Below are 23,360 nucleotides of genomic sequence, written 5' to 3'. Positions count from 1 at the left end.
GTTTTCAGTGACTAAATATTCGGAAGTAGTTTGCCACTCCTTCTTCCTACTCTGTCTTTGTCTGGAAGAAGCTCATCTGAAATCTGTCCACCATGGATGACTCTGCTGATGTTTAAAAATACTGGTGGCATAGCTTTCAGAATCACAAGAACTCACAAGCCACCACAGTACGACAAACTGACAGATGAGTGGTGGCTTGTAGCTCCCTCCAAAGACTAGGAATGAGTCCAGAATGTTTTGCTGGCTACTTCCCTCCTCTCCCTCCTGTCCTAGCTCTTGCCCTCAGGCTACATTGGTAGATTCAGTTTTTCAAAAGGGGAAGAGTATGGGTTTGGGAATGAGAGAAAACCTTGAAGATCTTGGACAAGTTTTTCAAACTCCCCAAGCAGTGGCTCCTCATTCATAAAACCTGGTAGGATTGTTGTGAGAATAAGCTTAATACATGCAAAAATCCTAAGCCGAGTGCTTGGTACAGTGGTTCTCAATCTTGACCTTTGAGGAGCTTTTAAAAAGTACTGATGCCAGGTTCCACATCCCAAGACAGTGATTCAATTGGTCTGGGGTGCGGCCTGGGCATTGGAATTACAAAAGCTCCCAGGCGTGGCCAAGGTACATAGTAGGGACTCAGTAACCGGCAGGTGTAGATGATGATGACGTTGAGGTCACATGCTACTTCATGGCCCAAGGTCACAGCCAGTTCATAGCAAAGCCATGGTCACACCTGGTTCTGACTCCCAAACATTTCTTAAGACCCCCTTTGAGTCTCTTTTCTGGGGTTGGTCTCTGGTGATTTTCACTTTTGAAAGCCCTCTGCTTTCTTTACTGGATTACCCAACAAGCAAGGTAAGCATGGACTAACTTGTGCTTATTACTAATCTGTAGTGGGCAGCTTCATGTGCACTTGCTGACTGGGTCTTCTATCCCTCTGACCGGGATTGTAAATCTGAAAACAGGTTTTATTTCTGTAGGACAGTGCTGTGGGGGCTAGGAGGGAGACAGATGCCAGCCAGACCTAGAAGCAGAATCTTCAATATGCTGAAAAAAATGTGAGATTGTCCGCTACAGATTAGTAAGTAAGCACAAGTAAGCCTGTGCTTACCTTGTGTATTGGGTAACTTGATAGTGGGTGCTGGTCTGGTGGTTAGGGCAGGCTCCTCGGCCAATCTGCAGGTGGGCAAGTCCAGAAGGAAGGCTGACATGTGCAGGGAGTGTGTGCAGGCAGCTGACGGGGGTGGTTTCAAGTCGTACCCAGGACACCTGGCGGCTTTGTGGGTTGTCTTTCTGCCAAGACTTTCTGATCTTGCAGACAGAGTAACACTGCTGAGTTTAGGTTTGGAGCCTGTAGTGGTTCCGTCTGCCTTTCTGCATAGAAGAAATCTACTTTCAACATAAATGATAGGGAAAGAAGGGAGGCGGAGGGAGGAGGAAGAAGACAGGAAAGAAGGAAAGAGAGAAAGAGGACAGGAAGATGGAAGGAAAGAGGAGTGCGGAGGACAAGGGAAGAAAAGAAGGTTGGAAGGAAAGCAAGGAATGAAGGCAGATGGGCCTGTGTGGAAAACCTGGTTCTCACACCTGCAGCTTGTGCTTTCTGGACTCTGCAAAGTCAGACTGTGTGGACCATCATAAACTATGGACAACATTGTGAAGAATGAGTATTCCAGAACACTTCATCATGCTCACGAGGAACCTGTACACAGACCAAGAGGCAGTTGTTCAAACCCAACAAAGGTACACTGAAGGGTTTTAAATCAGGAAAGGTGTGTGCCAGGGATATAGTCCATCACCATATTTATTCTATCTATATGCTGAGCAAATAATTCAAGAAAGTGGATTATATGAAGAAGAACATGACATCAGAATTGGAGGAAGACTCATTAACAACCTGCGATATGCAGATGATACAACCTTGTTTTCTGGAAACAAAGAGGGCATAAAATACTTACAGATGAAGATCCAAGCGCACAGCCTTCAATATGAATTGCACCTCAACATAAAGAAAACAAAAGTCCTAATAAGTGGACCAATCAATAACATCATGATAAATGGAAAGGAGACTGAGTTGTCAAAGACTTCATTTTGTTTGGATCTACAATCGACACTCGCAAGCAATCAAGAAATCAAACGACATATTGCACCAGGCAAATCTGCTGCACAAGACCTCTTTAAAGTGCTGATGAGCAAAGATGTCAGTTTGAGGATTAAGGTGCCCCTGACCCAAGCCATGGTATTTTCAATAGCCTCATATGAATGTGAAAGCTGGACAGCGAATAAGGAAGATCCTAGATGAATCAGTACATTTGAAATGTGATGTTGGAGAAGAATATAAAACGTACCATGGACTTCCAGAAAAACAAACAAATGTGTCTTGGATGAAGTACAGCCAGAATGATCCTTAAGAGCTAGGATGGTGCAATTTGGTCTCTCGTACTTTGGACATGCTATCAGGAGGGACCAGTCCCTGGAGAAGGATATCATACTTGGTAAATTGCAGGGAGGGGCAGTGAAAGAGAGGAAGACCCCCAAGGAAATGGATTGACACAGTGGCTGCAGCAATGGGCTGAAACAGAATAATTGTGAGGATGACTCAGGACTGAGCGGTGTTTTGTTTTGTTGTACAGAGGGTCGCTGTGAGTTAAAACTGATTTGATGGCACACAATAACAATAACACACCTGCAGCTCAGAGTGTTTGGGGTTTGTCTTCTAGGACAACAGAGAAGATGTTGGAGGTGACCGTTGCTGAGGATGAGGATGAGGTTACCCTGAGCACCCACGGGATAGGTTGTTCACCCTCTCTGCCCACGTCTTCTGTTGCTCCTGTACTGACACACCTGTTACCTGCAGGTCACCTAAGGTCCACTTGCAGGACACATGCCACATTCCTGTTCCTCACTTCTTACAGCCAACCAGTCACTCGGAGCCTACCACTGCGGTCTCTGTCAGTCCACTTCTTAGCCCTCAGGCTGGTCCCACTGCCCCTGTCTGAGTTGAATCTGTCACCTTTTCATGGTGCTCACAGGAGGCCCCAGTAGGACACCTGGATCCCGACACTGCCCTTGTCCAGTCCTCTTCCTGCCCTGCTGCAGAGGGAGCTTTTAAAAGGCCAATGAGGAGACATCACCTCCCTCCTTATAAACCTCTCAAGGTACCTCAAGGCCAAAGGCTATATAGTCCCCAACCCCAGCAGGACAAAGAGTGTCCCTTCCATGCTGGCTCTGTTTCATCCTCTGCCCTTGCCCCTATGCCCCACCCACACTCCACAGTGTAACCCTCACCTCCTTTTCCTCTGCACAGCATCCTTGTTTGCTTCTTGTCTTTGCCTGTGCTCATCCTCGAGTCAGGAATATAATTTCCAGACATGTCTTCCTTTAACCCTGAGTCACCCATGACGGTCAGTTCTAGGGTCACTTCCTCTGACTCCCATTGGGGTTCCATTTCCGCTAGATTTTCCACACTGCTCTGCAGCTACTGGTTACTTGTATGTGTCCCTACCCCATCAGATTATGAGGTTCCCAAGGGCAGGAGCCCTGGACAGTGCTTCATGTGCTCACATGATAACCAGAAGGTCAGAGGTTCGAGTCCATCCAGAGGCACTTCAGAAAGAAGCTCTGATGATCCACTTCTGAGAAATCAACCACAGAAATCCTATGGAGCACAGGTCTACTCTGACACACATGGGGTCACCATGACCTAGAGTTGATCCCCTCACAACCCGTTACCCATGTTCCCACCAGCACAAAGCCAGGCACACTTAGTGTGCCCCCAGGGGCCATGGAAGCTGGTGCCAGCAGTGTCAGTGGATGAAGTGTCCTCAGGGGCATGTCTATGTAAGGCAGGATGGAGTGCCCTGTCTGGTGACTGGGGGGTCAGCATGCTTGACCGAAGCTTTGTAGTGAGGCCAACTGTGCAGTTTCTCTGGGCTTCCCAGGTGCCCAGTGCAGGAAGCCCAGCCCCTGCATTCCGCGCCATGTAGGAAGAAGGGTCTCCAGCTGAGATTTGGGAGACAGCAGGCAGTGAAGTGCAAGGCCCCTGGTTTGGGAGTACTCCGTCCTCTCTCTCTGGCTAAACCCATTCCCCCTTGGGCAGCAGTCTTTCCTTCCTGGGCTTCCTGTACTGCAGGGCCCTTGGGGTCAGCATAGCTGAGTCCCAGGTAAACTCTTCTGAAAGTCAAGCAGGGCCTGGGTCGGGTTCTGGGATTTCTTGGACTGGTAAAATTTGAGGGTTGCCAACACTTTATTTTGCTAAGGATGTTTGAAAAAAAAAAAAAAAAAGTTTCCATCCAACATTTGATAAAAGAAAGGACATTGTTATGCCAAGATAGTAGGAAGGAGGTAATCTCAGAGTAATGAATAACCCTTCCCAGCAAGGGCAGCCGGTAGGCACTTGAAGAGCGGACCAGCTTGGTCCCTGCTTGGTCTCTGGGAGCCACTCAGTTCCCTGCAGTGGCCTGCTGATAACACCACCCAGTGACTTTTCTGGCTCAGGTCTATCCAGTGCATCCTGAGCTAGTTAGAACCTGGGACAGGTGCAGTGTGAAGGATCCTTTTTATATGGCCTTTCTTGGCATGATCTTATCACTCCTACCAGATGACAGGGTGTTGTTGTTAAATGCTGTTGAGTTGGTTCTGACCCATAGTGACCCTGTATAGGGTTTTTGAGGAGCCACTGGTGAGCTTGAACCCACCAACCTTTTGGTTCAAACCAACTCTGCAGTCCAGCGCATTAACCCACAGCGCCACACTAGGGTGGGACTGTGCAAATGTGGTGGCCTACCAAGGTGATTGGATAGTTTGTTAATAATGTAAATAAAGTGCCTGTCACCCTTGTGAGATCATACAAATAAAGTGTTGTTTTTGTTAAGTGCCATTAAGTCAGTTCTGACTTATAGCAACTCTGTATAATAGGGTTTCCAAGGAGTGGTTGGTGGTCTAGAACTGCTGACCTTGTGGTTAACAATCCAGTGCTACCCTATGGTGTCACACCCTATGTATGGAACCTACAAAGGGGAATTGGTCAGTTTTGTCATCTCTCAAGACTTAAAAAAGAGAGCCAATCTTAGAGTGAAGGTGGGACCTCTACCTCCAAAACAGAAGAGCTTGCCATGGACTTGTGATCCCTTCGCTGAGAACCTTTTACAACCAGGAGACAAAAAGAGAGCGAGAAAGAGAGCTGTATCATTGGAGATGGTAAGAGATGGCGGCAGAGACCAGCAAGAGACAGAACAGCTCAAACAGCCAGAAAGCATTTTCAGGCAGGGAGGCTTGCTGGGCACTTGTTGATGGAGATAGACTTGCCAAGAGTTTACAGACAGAGTGGGGTGTCCCCAGCACTTACTGTCAGAGTTAAAGAGCTTTGTAACACTTGCCTGAGCAGGGCCAAGACCTGGCTGAGGGACCAGGGGCCAGAGAGAAAGCCTGCCTGAAGGCATGACTGAGACGAAGTGGCCCTGAATGAAGACCTGTTTCTAATCCGGAATTATATAACCTGTTACCTCTCTAATACACCGTCTCACAGTGAGCACTGTCTGGGAATTCTGTGTGGCCATTGCAATGGGTGATCTGACCCAGCAGAGAAGTAAAGAGCACTGTGGGAGGGGCGGCTGGGGTCAGAACTGGTCAAAAGGTCGGAGGGTGGAATGATGCTTGCCCTCTAGCCTCCATAGGATTTGGCCTTGGGCTGATGCTAATCGTGACTCTCTCTCCTCCTGAAGTTACAGGATGCCAGACTCCCATGTGTTATCCTTTTTACAACAGGTAAAATGGAACTGAGGACAAAGAAGGAAACATTTGTAATCTGAGGTGTGCTGGAGAAGGCACGGCGCAAACTGTCCAATCCTACCCCAGGCTGGCATGTGGCATGGTGGCCAAGGGGATGTGGGGGACAGCTACTTTGGGCTGCAGGCGTCAGGCATTCTTCCTTTAAGTTCCACATGAGTCCCCAGCCCTGTTTATAAGGCACAGGGAGCCAAGGAGTCTGTGTGGCTCCGCCAACTCAACCTAGAGGTTTGGCCTAGGGAACCCATGCCAGAGGTGAGGTTGGGCCACCTTCCTCTGCCAGCCTAGGACTCATAAGTCGGCAACTTTCAGAGTCCCTAGCACCTGACTGGTGCCTCTCTGGGTGCCCCTGGGCCTGGAATCTGGACCAAGCAAGGGCAAACTGACAAGAGATAGTGTCCTGAGGTGGGGGGCATTCATGCCCCCTGGGTGCCACCCTCTTTAAATAGCTCAGCTTCCCTCAGTCTCGCAGTCCTAGCACCTCTGCCAGCACCTTCCAGCACTTTCCATACCAAGGATGGCTGTTTCCAGGTCAGCATGTGAAGGGGGGGCGCTGGGGGGCAGGGTGACCCGGCTTTCTTGGGCAGTGTGGACTTACGAAAGTCAAATGCCACCCCTGTCCCAGACAGGAAGAACCCTAAACCCCAGCTTCCCCTTGGCCCCTGGAAAAATATATATTCAACCTGGCCACCTGCAGCTAGCTGAGTCAGCAAGCATTTGACCAAATATCCCCAGCTGGGTGCCTCCCACTGGCTGAGCCCTCCTTCTCTCCCAGAACGCAGATGACGTGAAAGGGTTCATCTTCAAACAAACCTCCTGTTACTATAAGTCTTGGTCCTGGTCACTCACCCTCCCGCTGCCCCACCCACCTCACATCCCTCTAGATCACTATTCAGCAACCCCAAGACAGACCAAGGGGTTTGAATTATGACAACCCCTGACACTGATGCAGGACTTCACGGCTTACAGCCTGTTTTCACATGATTATTGCCTAAGATCTTCACAATGATATGCAGGATATATATAAATAATCCCCATTTTACAGCCAACGAAACTGAGAGCCAGAAAAATTGGGGGCTGGAGCCAAGTCCCTATGTCCAATTAGTGGCCTAATCAAGACTGAGGCCCAGGCCCTGTAAGGATTTCCACTGCACTCAGAATGTCCCGTCTCATCATTTTCTACTCTCTGGCAACGCAGGGAGGGGGACTGGAGGACCACGTGTCTTCTCTCCCAGGCCCTGAACCCTGTTGCTGGCTCCACAGGTCACTTTCACAACCAGAACAGAAATCTCACTAGATAGGGCTCAGACGGCCTGGCTCCAGCCCCCGTCGCCGGCCAACGCAGACACACAGACACAGAAAGCCGGCCTGTTATCGGCCCTCTCCAGCTCGGCTCCTCCACCTCTCACACAGCACAGCTCTTCCAGCCTGGCTGGCTCTCGGTCACCACCCACAGCCACTGGCCCCTGGGGCCCGGCCAAGTCCCCCTCGGCCTCGCTGCCCTAGACCGTGACGCCAAACCCTTGTTAATCAGACAGTCGTCTCTGCTCTCCCAGCCACCGCCCCCAGAGTTCCCTGGAAATGTCCCTTCTGCAGGACCGGCCCCCGCTGGGCTGTGCAGCATTGTCCCACACACAGCTTATTTGTGTTTGCAGGGAAGTCAGGGGGCTGGCGCTAGGGTGGGAGCCAGGAGGCGCTAGGAGCAGATGGGAGGAAAACAAAGTCCAGAGGACAGACTTGTGCAAGCAAGCTCTTTGGGCCTGACCACAGGAGAGGGAGGGGCTAGAACAGCCTGGAGCACCACAAAGCAGGGATGGAGGTCTTTGCCCTCTGTGACAACTATGGCCAGAGCACAGGAAAAGCTGTGTCAGCCCAGATGAGATGAGGTGGCATGAGAAGAGGGGCTGGGAGAGGAGAGGGACCTAGCTGTGCTCCCCTCCACCCTCAAGCCCTAAGAGCATCCATTGAGCACTCAGGTGGGCGCACAGAGGGTATTCAATCGATGCTTCTTAAGCTGGACTGGCTTCTGTCCACCTTGTCCCTATGGGGCTCTCATTCCAACCAGTTTCCAGATACAGAATATCTTCCACCCAGGCTGAGGGGAAAATTGGCTACAGTGTATCATTGCTATATACATATATATGTATACACATAACTAACATATATGTATCTGTGCACATGGAGTCCTGGTTTGGCACTGTGGGATAAAACACTGGACTGCAAGGTTGGTTTGAAACACAAGGTGAGCGGTTCAAACTCAGCAGCCACTCCTTGAAAACCCTATACAGGGTTGTTATGAGTTGGAATCAACATGACAGTACTTAACAACAACAACATATACAAATACGTATGCATGTATATTGTCATTGTTACTGTGTGTCTTCAAGTGGAGTCTGACCCATAGTGACCCTATAGGATAGAAAAAAACCGCCTCATTGGATTTCCTAGACTATAAGAAGATGAGGACATGAAACAAGAGATATTGCTGATGTCAGATGGATTTGGTCTGAAAGCAGAGGATACCAGAAAGATGTTGACCTATGCTTTATTGACTATGCAAAAGCATTTGACTGTATGAATCATAACAAATTACAGAGATCATTTTGAAGAATGGGAATTCCAGAACACTTAATTGTACTCATACAGAACCTGTACGTAGATTAAGAGGCAGCTGTTGCAACAGAACATGATTTAAAATCAGGAAAGATGTGCGTCAGTGTTGTATCCTTTCACCATACTTATTTAATATGTATACTGAGCAAAAAGTGGAGAAACAACCTCAGGGCTGGAGGAAGACTCACTAACAGCCTGTGATATGCAGATGATATAACCTTGCTAGTTGAAAGTGAAGAAGACTTAAAGCATTTACCATGAAGATCGAAGACTACAGCCTTCAGCTTGGATTACACGTCAACATAAAGAAACCAAAAACCCTTACAACTGGACCAAGAAGCAACATCATGATGGTGGTGGTGGTTGTGTGTGTCAGCAAGTCGGTTCTGACTCATAGCGACCCTGTATAGGGTTCCCGAAGCTGTAAATCTTGATAGGAGCAGAAAGTTTCATCTTTCTCCACGGAGCCACTGGTAGGTCTGAGGTGCTGACCTTGCAGTTAACAGCCCACCTCATAATCCACTATCTTACCAGGGCTCCTTAATATCATGATAAATGAAGACAATATTGAAGTTGTCAAGGATTTCATTTTACTTGAATACCTTTGGAAGCAGCAGTCAAGAAATCAAATGACATTGCTTTGGGCAAAAATACAAAAGACCTCTTCAAAGTGTTAAAAAGCAAAGATGTCACCTTGAGGACTAAGGTGCACCTGACCCAAGCCATGGCAATTTTCAGTTGCTTCATATGCATGTATAAGGAAGACCAGAGAAGAAGTGATGCCTTGGAGTTATGGTGTTGGTGAAGAATATTGCAAATACCATGCACTGCCAGAAGAATGAACAAATCTGTCTTGGAAGAAGCGCAGCCAGAATGCTCCTTAGAAGTGCGGATGGCGAGACTTTGTCTCATATTTGGACATGTTATCAGGAGGGACTATCCCTCCTGATAGAACATCATACTTGGTAGAGGTTATTAACACCATGGCAATAATGCGCTCAAACACAGAAACGATGGTGAGGACGGCACAGGACTGGACAGTGTTTGGTTCTGTTGTATGTAGACTCTCTATGAATTGGCACAGACTCAAAAACTGTGACTTTGGTTTTGGGTTTAGTATATGTGACTATGTGTTAAAATATATATACTTATAAAACATATGTAAATATAAACATTTTCATTACACATATGTCGGACTGCAAAGCCGTTTGAACTGCAAGCTTGGCGGTTCAAGCTCACCAGCTGCTCCTCAGAAACCCTGTATAGGGTCGCTATGGGTCGGAACCGACTCGGCGTCACTTAACAACAACTATATATATTGTTGTTGTTGTTGTGTGCCGTGGAGTCGGTTCCGACTCATAGCGACCCTGTACAGGGTTTCCGAGGCTGTAAATCTTTATGGGAGCAGAAAGCCTCCTCTTTCTCCAGTGGAACAGCTGGTAGTTTCGAACTGCTGACTTTAAGGTTCGCAGGCCAATTTGTAACCACTATGCTACCAGAGTGATATATATATATATATATATATATATATATATATACGCCTCGGAAATCCTGTACAGGGTCGCTATGGGTCGGAACCGACTCGACGGCACTTAAGAACACATATATATATATGGCGGTGGTGGTATGCTGTCGAGTTGGTTGTGAATCACAGTGATCCTGTGTAGTGTTTCCGGGGCTGTATATCTTTATAGGAGCAGAAAAATGTCATCCTTCTCCCTTGGTAGATTTGAACTGCTGACCTTTTGGTTAGCAGACCAACATGTGCCCGCTACACTACTAGGGATATATACATACACATATAGATTAGTTGTTACTAAGTACCATCGAGTCAGTTCTGAGTCCCAGCTACTCTGATTTGGATTTTCGAGGAGCAGCTGGTGGGTTTGAACTGCCAAGCTTGTGTCACACCAGGAATCCATTTATACATGGTGCTGTAGGATAACTACTAGACTGCAAAGTCAGTTTGAACCCTTAAGTCAGTGGTTCACACCCTTCAGCCACTCACAGGGCCACTGTGAGTCGGAACCAACTTAACAGTACTTAACAACAACAATAACAACAATACATACACATGCACACATATATGTCCCTGGGTGGTGCAAACAGCTAAGCACTTGACTACTAGCTGAAAAGTTGGTGTTTCAACCCACTCAAAGACACCTCGGACTTCTGGTGTGGTGCATGATGGCAAGGTTGGTTTTAACCACAAAGTCGACTGGTCAAATTCACCAGTAACTCCTGGGAAGCCCTATACTGGGTTACTATGAGTCAGAACCGACTCTATGGCACTTAACAACAACAACATCAGAGTCGCCTCACAAGATAGGTTGGTAATCTGCTCTGAATGGTTATAGCCTTGAAAGCCCTGTGGAGGACAGTTCTCAGAATTGCAATGAACTCAATGGCAGCTGGTATATATGTGTTTGTATGTATGTGTGTATGGCGCTGTGGGTTAATGCGCCAGACTGCAAAGCCGTTTGAACTACAAGGTCAGTGGTTCAAGCTCACCAGCTGCTCCTTGGAAACCCTATACAGGGTCGCTATGGGTCAGAACCGACTCGATGGCACTTCACAACAACAACAAATGTATGTGTGTGTATAAGGAGCCTGGTGACTCAGTGGTTAAGCACTTGGCTGCTCACTGGAATGCCAGTGGTTCGAATCCAAGAGAAAGATGAGGCAGTCTGCTTCTGTAACGGTTTATAGCCTTGGAAACTCTATGGGGGGCAGTTCTACTCTGTCCCTATAAGGTTGCTTTGAGTTGGAATTAACTCCAGGACAATTTTGATTTTTTAAGCCCCCTACATGCAAGGTGTCCCTTTTGTAAGGCCAAGGAGCCAGGGTGTCTGTGTGGCTGGCAAGTGTGTAGGGAAATGACACAGGTCCAGCACTGTATTAAGTGTCCCTTACCTTCCTGCAGCCACCCCCCTCGTGACCTTTCCTGTGTGGAGCCCTGGGCCACTTAACCTGATTCTGAAATGAAGCTGCGGCCCCTGACATGTATAAGGGTCATGATAAATCAAGTTGTATGGAGGGAGTAAGAGGGAAAAACCAACCCCACCAAACATGGCAGTGGTGGTGACAGTGACTTTTTACAGCATGGCTCTTTCTCTGGGGTGACACCCTAGGCTGGGAGCCAGAAACCTTAGAAGGGCTCCTTCACAATTGAGCAACCGGGGCTCCTCGGCTCATACCCCGGAGCCCTCGCCACTCCTTAATAATTTAGAGCCTTAGAAACCAGAGTGTGAGCAGGCTCTCATTTTTAATTTTCAGGCCTGAGGTCCTGGCGTCTTCAGCCCAGCGGGCAGTGAGGATGGGACCAGTTCAAAGTGCCTCTATCCACTCTTCTGAATGCAGCCACCTTCTTGACATGACACACAACCCAGGGTTGCTCTTTCGGGAAACTGTCACCTGCTGCAGGCCTTCCTTTACTCCAGAGGGGCCACCACCAGCCGGTGTGGGAGCAAAACATGCCAAAGTGAGTTTTCGTCTGTGTATTTTTGGTTAAAATGGGGAATTTCATGAGTGTAACAGCATCCTATTTAAATCAACTTCTCTTGGTACATCTAGAAATTTTCTACCAACACATTGGGGGTAAGTAATGGCGCTGTGGGTTAATGCGCCAGACTGCAAAGCCATTTGAACTTACCAGCTGCTCCTCAGAAAACCTATAGAGGGTCGCTATGGGTGAGAACCAACTCGATGGCATTTAACAACAACATTATTAATATATCAAATTACAGACTTCACAAAATCATGAAGAGTGAGTGTGATGGGCTGGACATAATGGGGAAGCCCAGGCTGGCCTGTCTGCAGTTTAGGGGAGAGGGACAGCCCCCTTTTCCAGCAAGGCAAGAAGGAGGCAGGTTTGGCTCCCCAGTGGAGCCCTGAAAGTCGCTCTCAGAGCTCACTACCACTGGTTAGTCTGAGAAGGAGTCTCAGAACCACATACGGGCTAGTTTCTCTACCACCTGCCATCTGCCTTAGACCTGGCCTGCTTCACCCCACCTGCCTACTCACAAATACACTCTAACCAACAAAGGTAATCAGGAAGGAGTGTGCTCTGAGGAGGCAGGGCCACGGGGTGCCAGGGGACTTTAGGTGGGTTTCCCAAGCACTCTGGTACTTCCTCTATGTGTAAAATGGTATTATTAACATTTACCTCTAAGTCTAATGGATACATAGGATGCCTAGCAGTGTCTGTACATAGCCGGTGTTTAAAAAATGCCTGCTGAGTGACTGACCGACTGAACTGGGCACAGGACCAGGAGCCTCCGAGACAGACAATGGTCTTCCAGGCTGATACACCCACTATGAGCCCCATCAACCCAAATGACGCAGGTCTGACTTATTAGATGTATTTTACAGCTAAGAAACTGAGGCCAGAGAGGTCAAGTAACTTGCCCTAGGTCACCCAGCTAGGAAACAGCAGAGTGAGGATTCAAACAGGCCATGAAGATCTTGTGCTCTAGGTCAGCACCTAAACGGCTTCTTGGGTGCCAGCATCAATGAACAGGAAGCACTCAGCTATTGCACAGGCCGAGTAGGAGCAAGTACTACCTGCTGGGCAGAATGGACACTGTATGGACATCAGGGAACAGGACCAACCCCAGATGCATGCCTCCCAGCTCCACAGATCTACCCTTGTTGTTAAGTGCTGTTGAGTGGGTTCCGACTCATAGAGACCCTGTATAGGGTTTCCAAGGAGTGGCTGGTGAGTTTGAACTACCGATCTTGTGGGTGGATCTGGCAGCTAGTAATTTCCACGAAGTCCAGTACTTGGTGCTGACACAAGCTTAAAGTGGGATCTGCAGTGAATCCTTCCCTGTCCCCATCCGCCTCTCTCACCATCCACTGGGGACAACTTTGGAGAGTGCCTCCTTGGACCAGGAACAGAAATTAGAAACGGACTGTCCACCATGACTGTCCCTTCTCCTGATTTGCCTGAAGTTATGTGGGGTGGGTCTAGACTCCCCAGTTGGCCCACCACCTCCCACCCATGGCTCCCAGCACAAGGGTAGGCCGGCTGTAGACACTACAAACCCCCACAGAATTTCAACCAGGAAGACAGTGCCTTGGGGAGGCCTTTCAACCCACAGGAAACTCCCCTGGCTTCCCTGGTGACTTTTCTGGGGGATGGAACACTTGTTGTTAGTACTCCCATGACTAGCCCGCTCACCATCCCCCTCAGTCTTCCCACAGAGCAAGTTTGTGCTCCCTGATTGATTCATAGTGTGCCCTTTAGAATAGTGAACATTTCTGAATAAGTAAGCCTAAATGTTGTTGTTGTTGTTGTTAAGTGCCGTTGAGTCGGTTCCGACCCATAGCGACCCTGTACAGGGTTTCCGAGGGTGTAAATCCTTACGGGAGTAGAAAGCCTCATCTTTCTCCCGTGGAGCAGCTGGTAGTTTCGAACTGCTGACCTTATGGTTCGCAGCCCAATTTGTAACCACTACGCTACCAGAGCTAAGGAGTCAATGATTAAATGAGAAATGGCCCCTTTTTCTACCTGGCTACCACAAGTTCCTGAGAAAAAATAAGGTAGTGTTTGCAGGCATGTTTTCTAGGATCCTGGGGCCCTATTTGCCTCCTGTGTTTGGAACAACCTAACAAAGGGGGATTTCTGAAGACCCATGTGGAACCCACCAGAAGTTTTCACAAACACACAGCAATGGCTCCAGAGACCCCAAGAATGGCAGGGAAATGCAATAGCCCCAAGGCATCTCAGGTCTGGGGCCCAGGCCTGTGTGGAGGAAGTAGTATAGGGGGGACAGGTGGGAGTGCAGACTGGGACGAGTGGGGCACGGAGGCATTTCCACACTGAGAACCACTAATGCTGTGGCTGCTCTTGTCAGCGGCCCTCCACACAGCTTGGTCTTACCTGACCACAGCATTCACGGTGTGTTCATGTGGTCACTGGTGGACATTCAGGGCCCTCCCTGAGGGCAGAGATGTATCTGCTTACCGACCACATGTCCTCAGCCCAGGCCTGGTGCCGGGCACGGCAGATGCTTATGAGATCTTGTTGGGAGATACTCATGGGATCTTTGTGGGCTATAGGGTGGCAGAGGCCAGGGCAGCAAGAGGGCAGAGTGCTGAGGGAACAGAGGGGCAGCACAGCCGGCTCTGGGACGTGACTGGAAACTGAATGTGAGCTGTCCTGGAAGGAGATTACAGATACTAGGCAGGTGAGTTTGTCCATCTAGGTGCAGCCAGACACCCAGCCTGTTGGGAGGGTGCAGTGGGGAGGGGCATGTGGGAATGACAATTCTCCAGAGACAAAGTGACATCAGGAAGGCTGTCCCCCAAAGCCTATGTCACTCCTGATGTCCCTAAAGTCTGACTAGTACAATGACTGAGCAGGTATAAGGTGAGCAGGTCTCTGAGGACTGGGGGCTAGGGGGTGCTGTGTAGGGCCTGGTGAGAGTAAGAAAGGAGGTAGGGAAGCCGACCTTGTGCAATGGTGCCCCCTGCAGGCCACTTGGGCTACATAGTCCGCATAGCTGACCAGATGGCTCCAGGCTCTGTGGACCAGGGCCAGGCCACTGCATGCCTTCACCCTGGAGACCTACCCAGATGGGGAGAGGCAGTGATGGGGTCTGATTTGCCCTGACCAATCCATCAGCACAGGCATTTAGCCGGGCTGTCTGCAAAGCTGTTTGAACTACAAGGTTGGCGGTTCAAGCTCACCAGCTGCTCCTTGGAAACCCTATACAGGATCGCTCGGGTCGGAATCAACTCGACGGCACATAACAACAACAACAACAACAATGCCTAGCCTGCCTGCTTTGGCATACAGACAAGAGCTGGAAGGGCCTCCAAAATCGCTTCCTTCAACCTTATGTTAGGGACGAGGAAGCCCTCAGACGATGGAATGACTTGGTCACCTAGCTGTAGAGGGGCAGGGCTAGGCTAGAACTGGGGTCTTCTGAAGCTCAAGGCTCTTCCTCCTCCACCGTTATCTTTACACCTCAGCTTCCAGTCTCTCTTCCAACTCACAGTGACCGCATGTGACCGAACAGAACTTCCCCATGGGGTTCCTTGGCTGCAGTCTTCACAGAAGCAGTTTGTCACATCTTTCTCCTAGGAAGCCACTGGGTGGGTTCGAACCACCACCACCATTTCAGTTAGCATCACATCATCAAGGTTCTTTCAAGTGCCTCTACTTCATATAAACATCCCCCAGAGCGCAGGCTGAGAAGCCCCACCACCTGGATTCCAAGCAAATTCACCATCCCCAAGATGCTCTAGGATGGATGGAGCTTCAAGCCCTGTCAGCCAACCAGGAAAATCCGACCCCAAAGACCACACCTCACCCAGAACCTTCCTTTCTTCCCAAGGACACTGCGGCTCAGAGGAGCTGGAACGTCAATCTCCTGTCTTCAAGGAGTCCTAGTGGTACAGTGGGTTAAGTGCTGGGCTGCTGACAGGTGGGTTGGCAGTTCGAAACTCACCAGCTGCTCCTCGGAAGAACGATGAAGCCGTCTGCTTCTGTAAAGACTTGCAGCTTCTCAAACCCTACTGAGCAGTTCTACTCTGTCTTCAGGATCACTGTGAGTCCGGACAGACTGGATGGGGGAAGCGGGCAGGGGCCTGTGCTGAGGAAGGACACGGGCCAGGGTGGCTTCGTGGGCCTGTCTTCAGCAATTCAGCCTTGGCTCCTTCAGGGCTACAATGAAGGAGGGTCACAGGAGTGGGCTCCCCTGTCTAGACAGGAATTGGAAGCAGCTGGTCCACAAAGAGAGACCCAGAGGGCCACAGGAGGGTTACACTGACAGAAGGGCTCCTGCCTCCTAGAGGGAAGGACCCACCCCACCTGCCTCCTGCCCAAGACTGGCAGGGAGTTTGCTCTCCGTGAGGCACAAATTTCAGCTTTTGGATGGAACCATGGTCTTAGCCTGAGATGGTGAGAAGCAGACACAGCAAAATGGATGGGCTGAGGCGGTTGCTGTGACTAAGGTCACTCATAACTGGGCTTGCTGGACACCCTTGGTCAAGGAGGTGGTGCGACTCATCTGGTCCCCCCACAATCCTGTCTGTCTGCCTTGACTCCCCCAGCCCCTGCTGCTCCTTCCGCCTTTGGAAGTCTTTGCTTTGGCTTTTCTCTCCCACTTCCTCTGGCTGCTCAAATCCTGCCTGTTTCTTCATCCTCCAGGAAGCCTTCCCCAGCCTCTGCTCTTACAGGGCGTATCCCCTCCTCCAAATTGGCTTTGCAGCTGCGTCAAACCACTAAACATCTGACCAACTAAAGGCCAACGACCTTGTTTCCCTGGGGTTCAACAGTGCCAAGCACAGGGCACCCAGGAAAACCTCAATGCCAGTGCCTTCCAGGGCCCCCTAAAGCGTCCTTGTGGTGGGTCCCAGAGCTATTACACAGCGCTGCCTCTGATCCCTAAACCTAGAGCTCTGCAGGCATTCTCCCCACTCTGGTGTCTTTCCCAGGCATTCTGAATGGATGGAATTCATCAAGGGGACCAGAGAAACAGGCTTTTAGGGAATTCGGACATTCCCCTTGAAGGAGGGGCTTTAAGAGACACAGACAAAACAATGTGTGTCTGTGGATTTTAACCCTGATGATGGCTGTGGGATAGTGGGTGGAGGAGACAGGGTTATTACTCCATTTCACAGAAGAGTAAGTGGAGGGCAGCAGGCTCAAGCGATTGCCCAACAGAATCAGGTGAAAAGGGCAAATTCTCTGCAGGGAGTGGAACTGGAACAAACCAGCTGGAGGCCTTGGTTTATATCCCCTCACCGATCCCTGACTCCACTTAGATAAAGGGGTTCAGAAGCTTTCGCTGGAGTTTGGATATTCCTGAAGACCCCTTGTGGCATTGAAGGTTAGGCATTGGGCTGCTAAATGGTCAGTGGTTCAAACATGCAGAGTTAGCCAGAGTCTGGGTGGGGCATTGTAGGATAAGCACTGGACTGCTAATCACAAGGTCAGCAGTTCAAACCCAGTAGCCACTCCTTGAAAATCCTACACAGGAGCCCTATGAGTTGGAATAGACTTGATGGCACTTAACAATGGCAATGACAAGAGCAGATGAGCTGGGAGGTGGCATGATGGCGCTTGGCCATCTCTATTCAAAAGGCCTGGGTGTGAATGATGCAGGCAAGTCCATGGCAGGTATGACGCTTATCTGAAGCACACGTGGCCCTGTGCTGGTATTGCCAAGGCTCACAGACCAGGCCCCTTGGCTGGACAAGCCTGTCCATCTGAGGGTTCTGGCTGAACGATGCCTGCTGACCTATCCTTCCAGAAGCTCCGGAGCCCACTGCTCACTTGCTGGGTCAGTTCCGACTCCTGGTGACCCATGTGTTACACAGTAGAACTGCTCCGTAGCCATCTCTTGGCTGTAATTTTCACAATGGCAGAAAACGAAACCTTTCTTGAACAGTGTGCCACTAAGAAGAAAGTCAGAAGGACATACTCTCCCACACCAGTGGGGCTCTGTCTCCAAGAAGGGGAACCCCAATTCTGGCCTCTGACTTTTGGGGATGATGGCTGGAATATCATTGTTACATGTGACAAGAGCTGGTGAGCAGGCTCCTGAAAGGAGACCATGGGAATTGTTTTTAATGTTGCTGAGTCGGTTCTGATTCATAGAGATCCTGTATAGGGTTTCTGAGCCTGGAAATCTTTGTGGGAGCAAAGCCTCATCTTTCCCCCAAGGAGCAGCTAGTGGGCTCAAACTGCTTATCTTTTAGTTTGTAGTCTAGTGCTTATCCTACAGACCCAGTGAGAGCTGCCATTGAAGCTTAGGCACTTAAGGGGAAGACTGAAATCCAGTACATAATCATTTTATACACGAGACAACTGCAGTCACCAAATAAGCCTGCTTGTCCTAAGGTAAGAGATGTCTAAGCATAAAGCTGATAACCACATACACATCTTTTTCAAATGTGGCTTCTGCTAATCTCCTTGGTTTATGGTTTTGAATTAATCATTGGACTCTACAGCTCAAGAACCAACGATGACTCCCTAGGTCTTACTTCATAAAGTCCAAATGCCTCTTAGACTCTGTTATGGATTGAATTGTGGTCCTCCCCCACATCCCCACCCCACCCCTCTCCTCCCACAAATCTGTGTCCACTTGGTTGGACCATGATTCTCAGTGCATGATTCACAATGCTGTAAGTTAGCAGGTATGTCATGATATAACTACACCCCTTGATGCAATCTGTTGGGATCAGCCAATTGGTTGTAGGGAATTAGGGTGGGATGCAACAACTACAGTACTGATGTGCTGTCAGGGTCCCCCCTGGGCTGTGGTCTGCATCGCCTTTAATCTTACAGGAGATCAAAGCAGAGAGAAGCGCGCAAATGGAGAGTGACCTCAGTACCATCAAGAAAGCAGAGAAAGGGAGGGAAGCATGTCCTAAGGGCTGAGGTGCCTCTGCTGAGAATCTCCTAGACTCAGGTGAAGGTTGATGCCGAGAAGATCGATGGAGGTCTCCATGGAATGCTAGACCCACAGAGGTTAAAAAGGAGACAAGGACTTTACCCCAGAGCCAACAAAGCCTTCTCAACTAATCACTAACTTTATATGGAAAGGAAAGAGGCCCTGGACAAGCAAATCATTCCTAAAAAAGAACAAAGCTGGAAGCCTCTCACATCCCGATCTCAAACCTATTATACAGCCAGAGTGGTCAAAACACCCTGGTACTTGTACAGCGAAAGACACACAAATCAATGGAGCAGAATTAAGAACCCAGAAGTAAATCCACCCATCTACTCTCAGTTCATATTCAACAAAGGGTCAAACTACATAAATGGGGAAGAGATAGTCTTCTCGACAAATAGTGCTGGCAAAACTGGAAATCCATTTGCAGAAGAATGAAACTAGACCCATGAACTCACACCATGAACAAAAATGAGCTCAATGTGGATTAAAGACCTAAATGTAAAACCTAGAACTAAAAAGATCATCAATGAAAAAATAGGGACAAACATAGCGACTTTGATATATGTATGGCATAAATACACTATCAAACATAACTTAAAGCACACAAAAGACAAAATAGATGACTGCGACTTCCGAAAAACTAAACACTTATGTGCATCAAAAGATTTCACCAGAAGATTGAAAAAAGAACTCACAGATGGGAAAAAAGTGTCCCAGACAAATCAGACAAGGGACAACGCTCTAAAATTTACAGAATGCTTCAACACCTCAACAAGAAGACAAATAATACAATTTTAAAATGGGCAGAGGACATGAACAGACACTTCACCAAAGAAGACATTCAGATGGCCAATAAATATATGAAGAAATGCTCATAATCATTAGCCATTGTTGTTGTTAAGTGCCGCTGGATCGGTTCTGACTCATAGTGACTCTGTATAGGGTTCCCAAGGAGCAGCTGGTGAGTTTGAACTGCCGACCTTGTAGTTAGCAGTCCAGTGCTGATCCCACAGCGCCACCCCAGGAGTCCCTTTGTGCTATGTTAGCACTGGAGAACTAAGGCAGGCCGTGACTTGGTCTATCTTCAGGACTCCCTGCGACTCTCAGCTCCGTCCTCGGGTCCATGTGAGGCAGTGGCCTCGCTGACCCTCCCAGCGTCATCCCTCTAGGTCTGGGCCCATTATATTTTCCTCACAATGGGAGGACAACATGAGGGACATACTGCCAGCCATCTGTTCATGTGAAGATTACTGAAGTGTCAAACATTTTGTGGCATATATAAGGAGGCTTCAAACAGTTCATGGAAAAATTCCATTATCTTTTAATTCCATTTTGCCACAAACTTTTTGAACCCCCCTCATAAGATTTATAAGAGAAAAATCCACACTGCTTTCTCCTGTCTGGTCCTTAACGCCCCTCTGCTGGACCCAGCACCCACTCTGTCTCCCTTTACTCAGCTGGACCACACGGCTGGGTTCCCTCTGGTTATCACCAGGGAGCACCTGACAGACAGTCCAAGTGGGAAGTCACACAGGGGGGTCCAGGGAAGGGTCTCCCTCTGGCAACTTCTGTCCATTTGAAAGTGACCCTCCGCCATCCCCTCTCTGGTTGGTAACAGGGAGGTGAGCAGTTACATAACCCACAGGAGAGTTTTTCCACTGGCCCGGGCCGTGCCAGCTCTCTAGTGGCAGCCATGGCAGGTAGAGGCGCCCTGTCTGGGCTGGCCGTGCCTGGGCAGGGTTGAGATGCTGCGATCTGGAGCCGCTCAGCATAGCTCAGATTCCCGGCGGTGGTGGCTGGGGACTGGCCTGCTTGCCTGGCTCTGGGGCCCAGGAGAAGGAGGAGTATGCTGGGGATGTACAGCCAGCCAGCCAGGGGTGACTCTCAGGGCCTGGGACACCGGAGCTGGCCTTCTCCGATAACCCACTTAACTGTGGGCCTTGTCGTTGGTGTGGCAGCCTCAGACAGGGACGCGCCCGGCCAAGTCATATCAGGGGATTTAACAGGGAAAATGGAGCCTGCCTGGGGGGTGAGGGAGGAGCAGGAAGAGGACATGGCCCGGCAGGGACCTGGGGGTGAGACAGCTCAGTGACCTGGGAAGGGTTTTTCAGACCAGGAACAGATGGGGCCACCTCCTTCCCTGCTAGCCCCTGCTGACTGGAGGCTCCTGGGAAACAGCTATTTGACACCTGCTGAACACCTACTGTGTGCTGGTGTGCAGGAGGGAAGCAGCCTGACCCCAAGACTCCTGGACTCAGACAGAATTGTTGAAATAAGTCTCAGTGACTATGAAAGGGTCAGCGGAAGGAGTGGTCCCTGGGGCTCCCTGGATGGAGTAAGCCGAGTTCACCAGGAGGAGGGGGCCCTGTTGCCGTTGCATTGATTCAGCTGTAAATCTGGTTGTTTCAGTTTAGAACTGTTCAGCACAGGGTTTTCAGTAGCTGTAAGCTTACGGAGGCGTCCTGGTGTGGTACTGTAGGATCACTGTAGGACTGCTAAGCAAGCACAGGTTGGTGGTTCAAATCCACCAGCCATTCCTCAGAAACTGGATCCAAGGTTGCTATGAGTCAACACTGACTTGATGGCACTTAACAACCACAACAACAAAACAATCCTAAGGAAAGGAGCCCTGGTAACATAGTGGGTTACGAGTTAGGCTACAAACTGCAAGGTCAGCAGTTTGAATCTACCATATGCTCTGCAGCTCCTGTAAAGATTTACAGCCTCAGAAACCTTACCCAGCATCACTATGAGTCAGAACTCACTTCACAGCACACTGTCACCAATTTTATGGGTACAAATTGCCAGGTCTTTCTTCCTCAGCACCTGTGGTTGTATTCCAACCATCAAACTTACAGTTAGTAGCTGAGTGCAAACTGTGAGGCAGCTGCCAATTTCCAGGTCCACAAAACCACGTTCTATCAGTCTATAAATGCCCAGACAAAGGAGTCACTGTCAGGAATCAATGATGGGAGATCAGGAGAATCCACAGCCTGTTGGTTCTTGTTCCTTGCTCAGCCCCTCTATTCAGGCAGGACACCCCACTGAAGGGCAGCAACCGTGGGCTGGACTGTTCTGGTGGGGACCTTCAAAAGGCCATATGATTCCTGTTAAGGTCACCACCTCTTTGGACAGAGATGCCACCAACGAGGGAGGAATAAATCAACAAGGGGGCGTCACGTGATGTCAACGGGGTGATTGAGGTCCAGAGGAGCCCTGCCCATCCACTAGGCACAGGGTGGCCATCTGAAAGGGAGCTGGGAAGACCTTCGCCTCCACCACAACCCCGCCATCCTTTACAGAACAGAATTTGAGGTGCAGAGATGTGTGTCACTTTCAGAAGCTATCTTTCTACTCCCTACAGAAAAACACAAACAAATTTGGACAGTTGGGAGGCGTGACCTAAATACTGACTTTTGAGAGATCCCATTTGGGTCACTGAATCAAAAACCGAAGACTGGCCCTTAGTCCCCACCTGCAAAAACACCTGAGGGTCAGGCAAATGAAATGAGACAACGTATAAATAGGAGTCAACACAGATTAAGACTAAGAAGAAAGAACTGGTGATCTACTTCCTCACATATCATCCAGTGAACACCTGTGGGTCAAAGAGTCTGAACCCATTGTGCATGGGGTCACCAGGAGTCAGGGGCCGACTTGACAGCATCTAAGGACAGCCAAGTGTGGTGTTGTAGGATTCAGCACTGGACTGCAAGGTCAGTTTGAACCACAAAGTCGGTGGTTCAAACTCACCAGCCGCTCCTTGGAAACCCTATACAGGGTTGCTATGAATCAGAAATGACTCAGTGGCACTTGACAACAACAACAAAGAACAACCACTACCATAATGCATGCTCAATAACTAACTGGATTCACACAAGAAAATAAAGATGGGAGGGAAGGAAGGAAGGAGCCACTCACTGTGAAGCAAGGGGGTGCAAGTGTGGCAATAAGGTTCCACTGTCGGACCTCCTTAGCTTTGGTGGTGGGCTAAGGGAGTGGGGTCTAAGCCAGACATTGACTCTCCTTGCCTGTCAGCTTCCCTGAGGTCTGGGAATTTCCACATTCTTATAGAATGATCCCATTGCTTCCTCTGGGTCCAGGGAGCACCTCCACCCCTCTCTCTCTATCACCTGGAAGATGATGACATATGAAGGTTCAGCCTTCAGAACAGACACAGGCGACTCATGGGAGATGCTCTACACCAGCCCACAGGTATAGACTGTACACCACCACCACCTTTTGGAAAAAGAGACCTTGAAATGCCTCTGGAATCAACCCCTAATCCAGTCATGGAGAAATGGGCCTGCGCTGTAGCCCTTCCAGCGGCGGAGCAGTGTGGACATGGCTTGGGACTTTTGCTCTGGCATTGGAATGCACAGGACAGTGAGCCTCTTCCATCCCTGGGTCGGCCTGGCTGAGACAACATTAAAATGAGTGCACAAGGGCTCCATGTGGGTGTGCAGAGGGGAGGAGGTCTGGGATGAGGGAGAGTAACAGTGTGTGGGGATCTTCCCGATGATGGAGAGAGAGGGGTGGAGGTGCTATCTGGACCCAGAGGAAACA

At 49.4% G+C, this 23,360-nt stretch overlaps 1 protein-coding gene across 1 annotated transcript in view; it reads right to left on the bottom strand.

The window, feature by feature from the left end:
• Window positions 1-7,076: 7,076 nt before the first annotated feature.
• Window positions 7,077-23,360, bottom strand: part of CTIF (CBP80/20-dependent translation initiation factor) — a 147,014-nt gene continuing 130,730 nt past the window's right edge. The window contains exons 10-12 of the mRNA XM_006835147.1: window positions 20,438-20,616; window positions 7,538-7,611; window positions 7,077-7,274 (exon numbers count right to left, since the gene is read on the bottom strand). Coding sequence (XP_006835210.1) covers window positions 7,077-7,274; window positions 7,538-7,611; window positions 20,438-20,616 — 451 coding nt within the window. The remainder of the gene's footprint in view (window positions 7,275-7,537; window positions 7,612-20,437; window positions 20,617-23,360) is intronic.

This window comes from Chrysochloris asiatica, unplaced genomic scaffold, assembly GCF_000296735.1.
Source record: "Chrysochloris asiatica unplaced genomic scaffold, ChrAsi1.0 scaffold00015, whole genome shotgun sequence".
Lineage (NCBI taxonomy): Eukaryota > Metazoa > Chordata > Mammalia > Afrosoricida > Chrysochloridae > Chrysochloris > Chrysochloris asiatica.
This window is presented reverse-complemented; position numbering and strand designations above follow the sequence as displayed.